Source organism: Bombus impatiens, unplaced genomic scaffold, assembly GCF_000188095.3.
Source record: "Bombus impatiens unplaced genomic scaffold, BIMP_2.2 scf_0114, whole genome shotgun sequence".
NCBI classification, from domain to species: domain Eukaryota; kingdom Metazoa; phylum Arthropoda; class Insecta; order Hymenoptera; family Apidae; genus Bombus; species Bombus impatiens.
The window spans coordinates 971982-987597 of record NT_176533.1 but is presented as its reverse complement, the minus strand read 5'-3'; the positions used below and the strand labels follow the sequence as shown (position 1 = coordinate 987597).

Below are 15616 nucleotides of genomic sequence, written 5' to 3'. Positions count from 1 at the left end.
GAGAAATCTATTATTTACTAATCGTATTAAAAGTGCAATGAGAAAAACTTGAGAGCTTTCGCTTGAATTTTTTACTCACTTGTGTATTATGTTGACACGTTGAAGAAACAGGAACAAAAATAACTAAGTTTACATACACAACAGATAAGAATTTTCTGAACTGTACGTTTTATACAATACCTTTAGTGGATCACAGACTCTTACAATAATCTCAGAGTCAAGGCTTTAAAAATAAAACACGGTATGTGCGAATGTCAATGCAGACTGAAACTGGCATGAATGAAGATGATATGAAAATTGTTTTAAATTGTTAGTACCGGGAACCGCGAGAATTCATATGTTAAAATTCTGTCATAAATTCACAGTGACGCATAGATCTTTTTCGCGTGTGTCACTACTAGACAAAGAAATTAAGTTATGTAAGATTTCTTAAATCAATAACATATTTTCTAACGCTATTGGTTCTCACGTTGGAACTATATAATCGCACAGATACTTCAACCTCTGGTTTCCTTCTTATCGAGCTGACAATATATTAAAGGAGAAACGTAGCAACATACGAATAGGGAAAGAAGGAAAAAGAATATTATGAGCTATAAAAGTAACAAGAATTTTTTAATGTTATACTGATTCTTAAATCGTTCATATTTAGTTTAATTCATCAACAAAATTATCATCCGCATTCTATAATGTAGCTTCCACCGTGCAGTTATTGCTATTGCATTAAACGCTAGAAATACTATAGTTTCCTTATTTTGGCACTCTTATTCTTAATATTTTTCGCTTTTAGTATTTTTAATCGCTTATCTTTGTTTCCGAATAATTACAGTTCTTGAAAATAACAACTTTTATCGATACGTTAATGCGTCACATATAATAAATTAATTAGTCCGTCTGCATATGTGGCATTAATTTAGATTAAGCCTACAATTTAGCGAATAAAATATTTTTGAGAATGGACTGTACGATAGCTACAAGATTTCTCGAGAGTTAAATACGTATATCATATTATTATTATACTATATTTACGATGGAAATTCCATAAGAAATGAAAATAAAATAAGTTGATTTATTATCTTTACAGCAGGTATTCCGCTTTAAATTCAGTTTTCTTCTTCGTTGTTGCTTCAAAGTACTAATGCCATGGATCGTGAAACTCGTCTTGTTACAAACTAAGACATCGCATTGCGAAAAAATAGATATTAATAGATATGCAAAAAAATGATCTTGGAATGAAGTTTAAGACGATTTTTAGGGAGCTTCTTTTATTATCATCGGATACGTATCTTGAAACTATTCGTTCTTATTCTTCTTATTCATTTTTTCTTAGCTTTAACAGCTGCTAAAATAATTTGCATGTTCGATTTAAACGAGATACTCTGTATAGGTACATTATTTTAGTATTTCCTTTTAACGATCGATCTTTCTTTCTTCAATTACCAATTTTTATGAATACATCCGATATTGCGAGTATATAAATAATATATTATAATTTGAGCACCATCCTATATATTTGAAATTGTACATTTTTAAATAAAATCGATGCTGCAAGTTATGAATATAAGGGCATATAAATAAAATGGAACTAGACTTGTAGATTTTAAATGTATTTAATTGATGTTAGGTGAATTGATACATAATACATCGAATAAATATGTATTCAGAATGAAACAATGCATTTTCACTGTGAATATGTATATCAAGTCGTGCTTTGGTTACAAAATAAATAATCTATTAAATTAATCGCGCGTTAAATACTTTAATGAATTAAATACAAAATAATTATATAATGTGCATAAATATCATTGTATATTTAAATATATTTGAATACCTTTGTGGCCAATAATTTCTAATTTCTTTATAGTAAAATATAAATAATTAAATTGCAAAAATATCGGTGCTCTTTCATGTATATTTTTACACACATAAAATTTTATAAACTATGTCATCCCAGAAGTAACGTCGTTATTTATAAAATACATACGTACAAAAATTTTATAATATGATTTCGATATACATAATATTTTCTGCCATTTAACTCGTCCAGACTCTGAGTGGGAAAATGCAACAAACGTATATTTTAAATGTCAGAAGATATTAATAACGCTAATTAAAATTTTGAGACGATGCTTTTGATGAACCATTAACGTTAATTTTCAGTTTGATATGGCATATTATTAAACATTCTACAAATACGAGAGAACCAAAGATACTAAAAAAGGGACAGAAACTTCGAATTTGAACGATAATACTGTTCTTTATTTGAAACAAATTCGTCAAATAACGTACCTTTTTAGTAGTATCAAATAAGTAAAGGGACGATATTACTTATAGGAAGAGCAAATATAATTAGAAATATGAATTACATTCCTCATGTCTAATCTTGTCGCATAAGATCAATGATATGTAATTAATATCGCTAATTTATAAATTAAAAGCTATTCTAAATTCATTTCTATTGTATATTACGCATTTATTATGTAACACTTCATTTTTAACATGAAGTTTTCTTTGGTTTCAAAGGAATGTAATTCATCTTTAACAATTACATTTTCATACACGTATTATTTACTTTCAATGATTCCTGCAGTTCTTATCAGATTGTATTTCAATAAACTCAATTCCTCGATTGACTTTCTGTCTACAAATGCTTGTGACAGACCTTTGTCGCAAATCAGTTCGTCGTTTGATGGCATCACTCCTTCTATCAATTGCAAATACTTGTCCAAAGGACAAAGTATCTCACATCCAGGTAGTTGAAGTTCTTTTGCTTCGGATGGAATGCCCAAGTAGTTAAGTACCTACGATGATAACAAATAATAGAAGATACATAAACAAATAATTTTAAGTAAACCAATATAGAAGATAAGAGTATAGAAGAGTAGGAGAGGAAGCAATAGTATATATAGGAGAACTCTATTTATTTGAATTTATCAGGAGATAAACAGTTTATGTAATTATGTAATTCGAGTTCATATAATAGAAGCTCGTTAACTATTATTATTTTCCGTTCACGTAACAACTCACGTTCAGATAAATATTAATCAACTAGAAGAAGTTCAGTTAATCCCTTAAAATCTATCTCCGTAACATTACTTTCGATAGATATACGATTGTCTTTTCTGTACTAGATCGATTCGGAGGGGACTATGCAGTAATGAGAAGATGGCTCGACTAAGAAAGGGAATTCTATTACTATATGTGTAACATAGTCGCATAGACAAGCAGGTAGCATTTGAAAATTTTTCGATTCTCAACAATGCGAGGCAAAGAGAAACGAAATAGAGCAATATTCCTTTTGCCCCTGTGCCATTCTGCTGGCCATATTCTCATCTTTTTACAGCGCAGTAGTGGGATAACTCGTACGAATATCTAAAGAATATTTTTTGTTCGATTAGTTGAGGATTATCTTTGGAAGAGAGTTGTACACTTTCCATAATCTATCATATTGATTAGGTCGTTTTTCTGTATTGTTGAAGATAGGAGGCTTCTTCGAAAAATTCTGCTCGATATGAATTTGTTAACATTTATATAATAAAATAATAAAATAAAAATAGGCGATTACTTATTGCAATTTAATATGTCCTTAAGGGATTAATGGGACATTAATTAAAATTTCATTCGGATAAATAGAGTTCTACTGTATTAAATAATGTTAATAAGATAGGTTACTAAAAAAGATATAGTAAGTAAAGATATAGTGAGGAAATAGGGAATAAAAAAAATGTAAATGAGAGAAGTTGAGCGAATGGGAGAAGTGAAAGGATAGTGTTGATAAATGTAGTGTACATATACTAGCTAGGATTCTATAGACAAAGCTAATTTCTTAGTCGCTAGGCTGAAGATAAAGAATATTATTTAGCGAACTAAGATAGAATGTAAAAATTATTTCAAATAAATATAATATTAAATATCTTGAATAAAGATTTTTTCGAAGTAGTAGAACATTAATTTAAAGCCGTTTAATCACTAAGAAAATTATTATCGTGGAAGATAATAACTTTCTATATAAAATTCTTGTATAATGATCCTTTTTTTGGAATATGATACAAAGATAATTACATACAATATTACTATGCCAGTATAGCATTGACTCGTTGCAAAAAGAATCTATTAACGAGGGGAGTAATTTTCTGAGTAATTGTCTCGGTTCTTTCGCTATTTAAATGTATCAGAGGTTCCATATTGTAGAGTAGAATAATTCATTCGATAATTATTTCCTTTTTATGTGTCATACTGTCATATTAATGAGATCTGATGTCTCATATTATCCGTATAAATCAAATTCATTTAAACATAGTCATATTTGGTATAAGTTTTATTCGCTAGACCGCGGCAATTTGACAAGGATAATAAAATAATTGCAAACTAAAAGCTATAAAAATTGTATTCTTATTTTTGATGATTCATAGCTGATCGAGATATGATGAGTAAGAAACAACACAAAGTGTCGGAACAATTTCTATGAATGGCAGAACTAATTCCACGTCTATTAACAAGGCGTTTATTAATTGTAATTCTTCACGACTATTTATGTAAATATATACTTTCTAGCTATTATTAGAGTCAAAGGCTGAAAAATATTTTTAAGTGAGTTAATATTTTCAATTTTAAAAATTTCCTAAAATATTATTCTTTTAGTGTAGCTGTTAAATTTACACTAATTCGCTATCTAGATCTATCATATTCACTATATACACTGTACTATACACTATCGAAGATATTCCGTATCTAAATTCTTCGAACACTCTTCGTACAACAATCAAATGAATATCTAGCGTTGAAAAATTTTTTAATTAGCGACTAGCGTTAAAAGTTGATTGTACGAAATATGAATATAAAAACAACATAGGGATCTCAGACTTTTAATAAGCAATAATTCACGTTATCACAACTATAAAAGTATCGAAGAATTAACGTTAACTTTAAATATGTTTGCAATATTGTATGCACATGTACACATATCAGAGGAAGCAAAGAAAATGAGAATATTAATGAGATCAGCTACTAATACATTTTATGATCGTTGACTTTAAACTCTGGTCGTTAATAAATAAGATATTCGTTTGTTATCGTCGTCAAAAGTCAATATTTATATGAATATCACAAATTAATATCGGCATCGGCATTAATTCGATGATACGCTGTCTTTGGAAATATTACTTTCATATAAAAATGTGGATGTGGCTTATGCACGTCTCATTACGTACCTTTACGTAGTAAGCGTTGTTGTTTTGATGAAGTTCCAATATAACAGAACTGGAATATTCGGGAACGTGTGGATAAAAAACTCCAAGAGCGTGCAAAACGGCGGCAACGTTACTTTCGTGTCCACTAAATAAATTAATTTTTCGTTCTCGATTTTGTGCACCGGTTACATGATTTAACATATGCCTTGTAACGATCCGGAGGAACGGACCTGAAATTGAAGTGGCAATTTAAATTATAAAATCGAAGAAACACGATACAAAACAGCGATGGCGATTGGAAAAGTGCAAGCTCGATAAATCAGCGTGCAAACGATTTATTAATAACTAAACATTTTATAATTTAACGAAATAATAAAATTAGAATATATTCGACATGAAGTGGCACAAAAGGTGCATTTCAATAGCTTATAAAAATGTGAAGTTTATATATGCAATAATAATTGATATTATAAACAACAATAAAATGCACTGAAGTTGAACGAAAATGTAGAATAACAATGGGCAGAATTATAGTTTGACAGCGGTTACGTTTAAAATAGTTATACCACTACAAGATTTATAACAGAAGATAATTAGCAAGTTTAAGCTCAATGAATACAATGCAAATACAAATTATATTACCTCCGTACAATCTTTTCAACAGAGGAGTCGAATTAGCGATGTTATACGAAAATATCGTTGCATTCAATAACTCTCCATTTGGAAATATTGCGTGTGACCATTCTGGTAAAGTAAGACCGAGAGAACTCTCGGCCATCAGTGTATGATATATGTAATACATATCCCATGGTGTAGATATGTTTTTACCAGTCCACTCTGTTAATTGTCTCATAAGTTTGCTATATTTTCCAATTTCCTGTTTTCCCGCCGGTGACTGCAATACTCTATTATATTCGATCGTAAACCTGTAATCGATAAATTAATATTATAGAAAGAGAAAGATTAAGTAAATTTTACATACTACGCTTACTACGTTTCTCTGTAAGAATAACATACACAAAATTGCATAATATTTCCATAAATTCTACGATAGCTTTGATACTTATTTGGATAATAGCAATTTTTATTGTATAAAAAATGGGCTTATATATAATTATCTGATCCTATCCACTAATTTTAAGTATGATTTGTATATCGAACAATCCTTAATTTCTGTTACAACTGAAATTTGATTTATTTATTAAATCATCGTTCTCGTTATCCTTTTTTCTTTCAGAAAATTTTTTACATATCGAATTGTAATACGATGTTATAATTATATAATGTCGGATTGTGACTTACAAAAGACAATCCTCTGGCAGAAAGAGATTATCCTCGTAGCGTCGTAAATATTTCGCGGGGATAGGTTGCCAATTTAGATCGTGATTCCATCGTTGCAAATTACTTGGCGGGAAGAGACCAGCGAGAACAAGTTGCAAAGACATTTTCGTTCTGTCATAATCTGAACTGATAGCCGAGACAGCTTCGCTTCTATAAACATCTCCGAGGAAGTGATCGTACCTCTGTCTCAAGAATTGTCCCAATACATATTCTCTCATTTTGCCATTCTAAATTTCACATAAAATCAACATCCTTTTTATCAAAAATCCCTCAAGTGTTTCATGTATATATAACATCATCATGTAATGCATTCAAACTGCTTTGTATTCACTTTCCTTTTTTGTAAGATTTGTCTTACGCGACAAATGCCATCAATGATGTTTGTCGCGTAAAACAAAGTTAAACGACTTAAATCCAAATCATTATGGATCATCTACGGTTCAAGAGTACTAAACGAGGGTTAATAAAATAGATGAAAATATTAAACTCTTACTCGTTTGAACAGATCATCAAACTTTTATTCCCTTAAACTATGTGTTATTAATATTCAAATTAAATTTTAGTATCAAGGACTAAAATTTTTAACGATCGATCAATTGCAATTGCCAGAAAGATGCTACTGCTTTTAATGTTCAAGCTAAAAACTGTTCAAGGAACGGCGAGAATTTAGAAGAGACGAGATACTCACGTTAGTTAACTGGCCCCGACCCATTGGATAAAAAGGATTATTCAGGTAAGGGTCGTTTGGATATTTTTCATCGTTAGTGGCATCGGGTGTCCTATCACCATGACGGAATAACTGAAATTATACAAGGTACGTGTAAGATCCGTGATTAAGCTATCCTTTTAACTGATTTCGCTTTTTCACGAATGTGCCGTAACATTTGAATCACTCAAATTCGTATTTCATTTAAAATAACTTCAAATACTCGAGATTGATGAAGAATTATCGCGAGTAGACTGTTTCACGAAAAACCAGAACATATTATGAAAAATTTCGAGCACGACTGCTTTGCTTATTTTAACTTAAAATTATTCAAAATTCGACATAAATCCTGAGCGCTTGAACGAATGTCTCGGGACTAGGGAACGCGCTAAGTATAAATAACCGTAATTTTTACCACATTCACTAGTTTGAGCTCTGCTTGAACAGTTGTGATACCAATTATGGCAGCCAAAGCCACGACCATGTATATCGATACGAAATTCTTGAGATAATTAAACGAAACCATATTGTTCATGTTGGACCTGGAAGCAGTAAAAATGTTCGAATGAAATTTCTTCCATTAATAAAATAATTATTATCTTTTTAGTTGGATAAACAGTAAAAACATTCTGTAAATATTTTTAATTTGTTTTGTTTGAACATTTGTTTGAAATTTGTTTGAACATTTTTATCTATATATTTTCTTTCTAAATTGTCCCTATACAATACAATACAATTGTCCAAATACTGTAAGTCAGCATTTACCGGTTATCGGCAAGAATTTTAAGGATGCAACATGTTTCATTTGTTGATCAAATAAACAGCGTCATAAATCAAACAGTTAATAGCCATAAAGACAGTGAAATACCAACGGATAGATTGAAGAATGGTCTTCTGCATATCTTTGCGCGAAAACGTTAATTTTCAAGTGCATACTATTCTGTAAGCTATGCGAAGCAATGATTTAGCAAAAACCGGTATCTTATATTCATGGAATTTGTTATTTAAACAATGGCGAAAAATCTTAACGTAATGTTTTCTGCATGGAGAAACTACTATCTCCATAGAAAAATTGTAGTAATATTTTTATTATTAGATACCATTGTTTACAAATTTTTATTTATATTTATCGATAATATCTTTTAATATATATATATTTTTTAATTTTAGTAATATACATATCTTATAATTTAATAATAATTCTTAATATATATATAACTCAAACAATTTTGAAGAAAAAAATTTGTGAAAGTAATTAAAAAAAAATAATCACATAATAGATCTCTTATATTCAATGCAATTTTAATTTTATCGCCTCACTCTTTTTTTGTATTAGTATAGTGATAAACTGAAATACACTTACGTCTGCACAATTTAAATACCTATCGTAATAGTACACTGCAACAAGCAATTAATATCACTGTAGTATCGATTGTGAGACCAGTCAGTGAAATACTGGTCATGTTGCCTATGTGCAAATGATTTTAAAGGACAGTAATACGTCAAACGGACATATCTTTCTGTGGAATGGTTTCACAATCGCTGATTTCGGTGCCATTAGAATATGCATGGTATTTATACGAAATGGAAGTCCCCATTTTCACGTTACATGCGAAACGCATTACATATGGGCCTTCATCATATAATTACACGCAGGACGATAAGAGAAACCGTATCAAGGTTTTTTAAATGATGACACGTGTTCCAAATGGTGGTCCTAAAAATGCTACGTCATGGGAATTAACAGGATCACTACTCATTAGGAAATATTCAAAGAACACCGAAATTTCCTAGTAGATCATTCCTTTTCCTTGTGTACTTTTTTTCCTTGAATCGTCATATATCTTATATATATGTATACAGGGAAAGTAATTAAGAAATACTATCTAAAATAAACATTTTAAATGAATTATGACTATAATTACTACAAAGATAATGTTACAAAGACACCGTTTTGTGTCTTTCCTTGTCTTTCATACATTAAACTTGACAAGTTAAAGTTAAAATATCTAATAGCTACGTAGATAAGTATCTTAAGTATTAAATTTAGTAGCTAAATTCATGGTTTTTCGGTATAAATAACTTAATCTTTTTCTGTTGAGTATCCAGCTGGTACGACTAATGTTATAAAATAAGTGCTATTTAAAAAACTCAAGGTTAGTTTAATATCTCAGAAAGTATAAGATATTGGGAAATAAAATTGTATCCATCCGATAAATCCCTTGAAATGCTAAATCATTCATTTAATACGTTTTTCGATAAAATCAATAGATAACGAGTTATTTTATATAATACTTCTTAACTCACTCTGTATACATATTTGTTGATATTTCCTTGATTGTTCATTACACATTGGATAGCGTTTAAAAATTACCTTTAGTGAATGTTTAATGGTACAAACGATATGGAAATTTGCTATTGGATTATATTTATATACACAGCAACTACTAAAAGTATTTGCAGATATTCTTATTTTCCAATGAAGCACTTTCTTTTATGAGATTTCACATTTCACTTTTAATATCAAAATTTCATAATCATATAACGTATTGGTATTGGTAAACGATACGCAATTTAATATACTTGGACCGAATTAATCAATATTTAGATACTATCTATACAATATACATACAATGTACATGTAATAAAATAAATACAATCGTGTACAAATACTTTTTGTATCCACCATTAGATAAGTAGTGTGCTATAACGAATCGAGAAATAGTGAAATAAGACAATATGAATCTGGTTTAGCATTTCCATATAAATAGTGGAAGAAAAGATGTCCTTGTAATACGTGTGTCTGACTATTTCGTTTGTATAATTGATTTATTCTAGTTGTATATAGCAGGTATAACGTTAAGGAACGAAACCAAATAGTATGCAAAATGCAGTTATCTCAAAGTCTAATAACTTGTACATTTTAGTGACAATGAGCGTCAACGTTTTATAGTCTTATCTGATATTTTATTCACTTCTTAAGCTTTTAGAAACAAACGTAACTTATTGTACGCTGTTTAATACGTGGACAAACACACGAAAAGAGAGAAAAGAAAGAGATGTATTAAGACTCAGTTTTTACAAGATATAGGAATTATTCAGCAATTGTTCGTGCGTACTTTCTCGCAATATATTGATAATAATGACACAGCGAATAAATTATTCTTGGAAAAACTTATCGTTTCTATTGAATTGGTATTTCTATAAAGGTGATCCATGTTAGTTGATTAAATCTATATTTACTGATAGCGACATCACAAATAACATATCACAGTATATTATGATATAAATACACGAAAATGACTGTAAATAATAAATTATAAGATACGTAACAATTTTCAAAGAAATAGCTTTATGACAATAATTATCTTTGCAAGTAGGATTGCTATTCGCTTACAATTTCGATTCTTTTATGAAATACGGAAGGCACGAATATTTTATCAGCATAGAATTACGATAGACATTTATCAGGAGTTACTAATATATATAAATAGAAATTATATCAGATTTATAATTACGAAATTTATATAAATAGAAACATGATTTTTTAGACTGATCCTTTCTTAATCGCGTGTTAATAATCAGATAGAATATCAGATTAATGTAATTAATCATTTTCTATTTCATTACATTTTGTAGTATCACGAATTGGCTTTAATTGATTAAACTTAAACGCAACACGTGAAGCTTATCGCACAGTACTGCACGATTTTTATTGTTATTTTTATTATTATAAAAGAAGGATACTAATATAGAGAAAGTTCTATTATATTCTTCTTCTTCAAAAATCACTTGCAGTTGTCTTACGTATAAAAGGTAGGTGTCTGGTAAAATATCTATCAGTTAATATATTAAGAATTAAAATTCAGTTGTATGTTATTTTTTTTTTAATGGAAATGATTATGTTTAAGAATACAATGTCATCTTGTTGGTCTATTTTATATACTTTGGATAAAAAGTATAAACTGTTTCTAGTTCATATGTAAAATATGGTGAAGATTACTTTCCATAATCATATGTTCAACATTTAGGTCAATAATTTAAAGAGAAAAAAATAAGACCATAGAAAAACATATTTATAATACAAATGTACTACAGTTTTCTATAATAACTGATATTTTCGCTAATCAATTTAATATTAATTATCATGGTGACTTCTTTTCACCGATATAGTATATTTATACATATTAGTATATTTATGGTATAATTTAACATATCGAAATATGTTCGAAATCATCATATCATGATCGTTAAAGACTTCGTCTTTAGTAAATTTGATTTACTCCGCAAATTAACAATTGTACCATTGGATATTTTGAGGAGCGTAAGGATGTAAGCACAATTGCAACTACACGTACAAGCAGTTGTGTAATTCTTTCGAAGCTTTGAAAAACTATAAAATCACGTAATCGGTTCGATCATTAGCTGAATCGTTAAACCATAAAATTTGCAGTTACTTAGAAACGATATTCATGAAAGATCGTACGATGATAAGTCGAGGATTTATACGAAAAATTAGCCAATCTGCGATTTTGCGGATACGGACTCGTAGTTACATAAATTCCGGTAGAATAATGAATACGAAACGAACACATTATACCTGTGTGACTGATATTTGATATACGATCAACAAAATCATTAATTTTCTCACGGCAAAGACACGCTGTCGCCTTCCTAGTTCTCTTCGCGTGTAATTATAAATAATCAGGCGATTGTGTGCGAAAATACGAAACTATAGCATAAGCATGGTATATATAAAAACTAGGTGAAGGAAAAAAAACGTGGCATTTAATTATTATTTGCAAGTTTCAATATTAGTTATTCTTTCACCGTATTTTTAAGACAACATGAATATCGAGAGTACACGATTGTTTCGAATTATTTTTGTGATAATGTGAGTAAATAATAAATATATTAAAATATAATAGCAATTATTTAAGGAATAAAGATTAAAGATTTTTTTTTAAAGAATTCTTTTACTTAAGAATAAAGAGAATAGATTTACAAGAAAGGAATATAGTTTAGAGAATTCATTAAATATTACTCTTAAGTAGTATTAAATAGAATTGCAGTAGCACAGGGTGAAATTTTTAATATAAATAGCTTAAAATTGTATTAAATTATTCCATTCATACGAACATTCACCAAAAGTTATTTTTTCATTTCACGAAAGAATCTCCCCAAATAATGTTTAGTATATCGAGAATAATTCAGTTGTATGCATGTACTCTTTGTTCTCTGTATCATTGTTATACGCACTTCATTATTATGTTCCATTGTTATCAGTACAAAATGCTTGCTACTGTACATAAAAAGTTATTATCGTGCCTAACCGAAAATAGTAATCTACAGACGAAAAGAAAGAAGAAAATTTGTATTTATTAAATCCTTATCTATATGTTAGCACTAGAAAACATTGAGAAGATTTTAAGAAGAAGCTGATCACTGGTATTAATAACAAAAGAATAACAAACTTTCGTTCGATATTTTTAATTGCTTGCTCTTCGTGGTTAATATTTAACACAAGAAAATATAAATCTAACACACAATTTCTTCATGATGTTTGAACGAAACGTCTACTTTCAAATATTATGCAGAAACGTATGCACTTTTAAAGAATTGACGTCTTACCTTTGTTTCCAGTTCAAATATCAACTGACGCCGAGCGTGGATTTGGAATTGATATATGTACAGGCAGGTTTCTAGCGCAACGTTCCAAATATTGCGTGTGAAATGTGAAAAAGTAAACTTTATCAAGCGCTAAGTTACACACATTCCTTGCATTTAAATGTTCAGTCTTGTTGATAGCTTACTTGCGTACTAATCGCAACACGAGCGCAGAAATGTATTATCTCAACAATTATTCGACCAGTAACTCACGATACTATCGTTAAATTGTTCGCGGTAAATATAAATCTGTACAATACTTAAACAAAAGAAATTAACCTCGTTGAACAAGATTAAGTTTCGAAATTTGATTTAAAAGTAAATCGACGATGATAACAGATAATATCATCTCATAGTGGAAGTAGAGAGGATAGATTTCTTGTTTGACGTAGTCTTCATAAAGATAACTGAAACACGCTAGTTTTAATCTAAGTATGAATACGTTAAGAAATAGTAATATTATCCGTTATTATAGCGTACCATGCATGTTTAGCACGTGGTCGTATGTTTTATCACGTGAACACAATCTTCAAACCTGAAAGTAGATGATAAGGTTTATGATTTGTGCTGTCACCAAACATGTTCCACTGATATGCAGAAAACTGGTTTGTGGAAACCCGGTTACCGATAAACAAAATGATCAGAAGAAATTTATATGGTTTTAATCATTTAGAGAAAGTCAAGTTGAAATAAAATTTGATACCTTTCTCTTTTGAACAACTATTAACAAACATGATACCTGAAAATCAAACGAATCAACATATTGAACGAGTTGTAATTAGTGACAACTGTAGCGAAATAATTTTTTGTCTTCTGCAGAAATTTTAGACAATAGAATTTCTATACTTATGTTATAGTAATGTAAAAGTTAAAAAAGATATTTTCCAATATCATCGTTAATTAACGCTAAGAATATACGATTCATAGGCGTTGATTAGCAAAAATTACGAAGCGTCGCAATCGAAAATTCTGATTAATTTGTAAATATAAGTACACAATATGAAAATATGGAAAGTAATGATTATTCGCGAATTAATCACGTATTATTGATCAGTCTCTATGCACTGAGTTTCTATTAAGCATATGTCATGTTTATTTATTTAATTAATTATTATTTAATTATTTAATTATTATTTAACTAAAATATGTTATTAAAGTTTATCCTCTACGTATTTTTTCTAATTTAATTTGATTCCTAATTTTAATTTTTCATTTGGATGAACATATGCAAGTACCCTTATTGAAATAATTGTCTGTCGGAATCGAAAAGCATATTCAAAATTTTATCGATAAAAAATAATAATCATTTAAATGACTATAAAAGTATGTCTCTACAAGTTGATTTATTTGTTCCTGTTAAATATATTTATCATATTATACTGCACATCTAATTTGTATCTAATGGATACATTACAAAATAATAAACATATGACATGCATATTCAGAAAGATGTATTTTTATATTTTTCTATGTATACAATATAAACGTAATTAAAAGTTTCTTTATCTGAAGGTAATATATATATTTAGAATTATACAAAGATTAGATTCTCTGTATAAATATCATTCATTGATTCCAAGAGTTATTAATTGCAAATGATATAATTTATCAACATTTCTATGTCGATAGGCTTGCGAAATATTGTAGTCTATTTTCAACTCGGACGTCTAATTTTTCGAAAAGAAAGTTGTTCCACTCCTTTGATCAGATGCATTTCTGTCATAATTAGACTTACTTGTTAATTACGTTTCATTGTGAATTGTTCTGTGTCAAAATAAAAATTCTCGCCCGATAGCCCAAATAAATCATGGAGCATCGTGATTCCACCCCCTTTTAAGAAGTTCATTTTATCAAAATTACGTATTATCTGATACAATTAATAAAAGTGAGATAGTGGAGGTTATCGTTCTTGATATTATAAACGTACGCTCTTTCATTTAGGAGATTTATTGTCATAAATAGGAACAAATTTATCTATCAACTTCTTATCGACTATTTACAATTCTCACAACTGTTTTATCGAACAAATTACTACGACTTATCCCAGAGGATCTATAACAAAAATAGTTTACAAATTCAAAGGACCGATCTAGCTCTAAGAAAGTTAGTGAAATCGCCAATAATTTCTTGTCCTTCCAATATCCAAAATGAAAATGTCATGGGTTCTTGTATTACAAAAGGTGGAATTTATGATTCACTCGAGCCAAGTAATATTGTTTTCAAGCTATAGTTTTCACGTATTATGTGATATCGTCAGAATTCAATTGAAGGATGAATGATCTTTTGAAGAAAATATTGGAAATACAATTTTAAAGTGACACAACGAAAATGACGAGGAAGTCACGGTAGAGAAAAGAGGTAACGACGAGCGAATCTTCGAATATGTTGTTCGTCAGAAGCATGATCCCTTAAAAATGATAAATTTTATTCTAATTAATTGATTAATTAATCGATTCAAACTCGCGTTAATAAAACGAAAACGTGAAAATAATAATATTAGGGGAAAAAAATGCCGGTAAACGCTCACTATACGAGAAAGCAACAAACAATCAAGACATTCTTACTTTGAACTGCGATACCTCCCATAAATCGGTGATAAACTCATACCATGGTATGTCACAAGATTAAACAATTTCGATCGAATGCGCTTTCATTTTATAAGATCCGTGATCTTTTGATTACGAAGCTTTATAACTGGAAGCGAACTGATTGC

The 15616-nt window shown here is 29.3% G+C and overlaps 1 protein-coding gene across 5 annotated transcripts; it reads right to left on the bottom strand.

The window, feature by feature from the left end:
- Positions 1-1892: 1892 nt before the first annotated feature.
- Positions 1893-15606, bottom strand: LOC100742501 (venom acid phosphatase Acph-1-like). 5 transcript variants are annotated; one of them, XM_012381003.3, is made up of 9 exons: positions 15468-15567; positions 13384-13438; positions 12868-13310; positions 7652-7778; positions 7219-7329; positions 6492-6757; positions 5832-6115; positions 5211-5419; positions 1893-2801 (listed from the first exon to the last, which is right to left on the bottom strand). In XM_012381003.3, exons 4-9 carry the CDS (start codon positions 7769-7771, stop codon positions 2565-2567), a joined length of 1227 nt encoding a protein of 408 aa, XP_012236426.1. In that variant the 5' UTR covers positions 7772-7778; positions 12868-13310; positions 13384-13438; positions 15468-15567; the 3' UTR covers positions 1893-2564. The 5 variants fall into 5 exon arrangements, with proteins under 5 accessions (XP_012236426.1, XP_012236424.1, XP_033174672.1 ...); XM_012381001.3 differs by lacking the exons at positions 12868-13310; positions 13384-13438 and having other exon boundaries at positions 15468-15606; XM_033318781.1 differs by lacking the exons at positions 13384-13438; positions 15468-15567 and having other exon boundaries at positions 12868-13332.
- Positions 15607-15616: the final 10 nt, after the last annotated feature.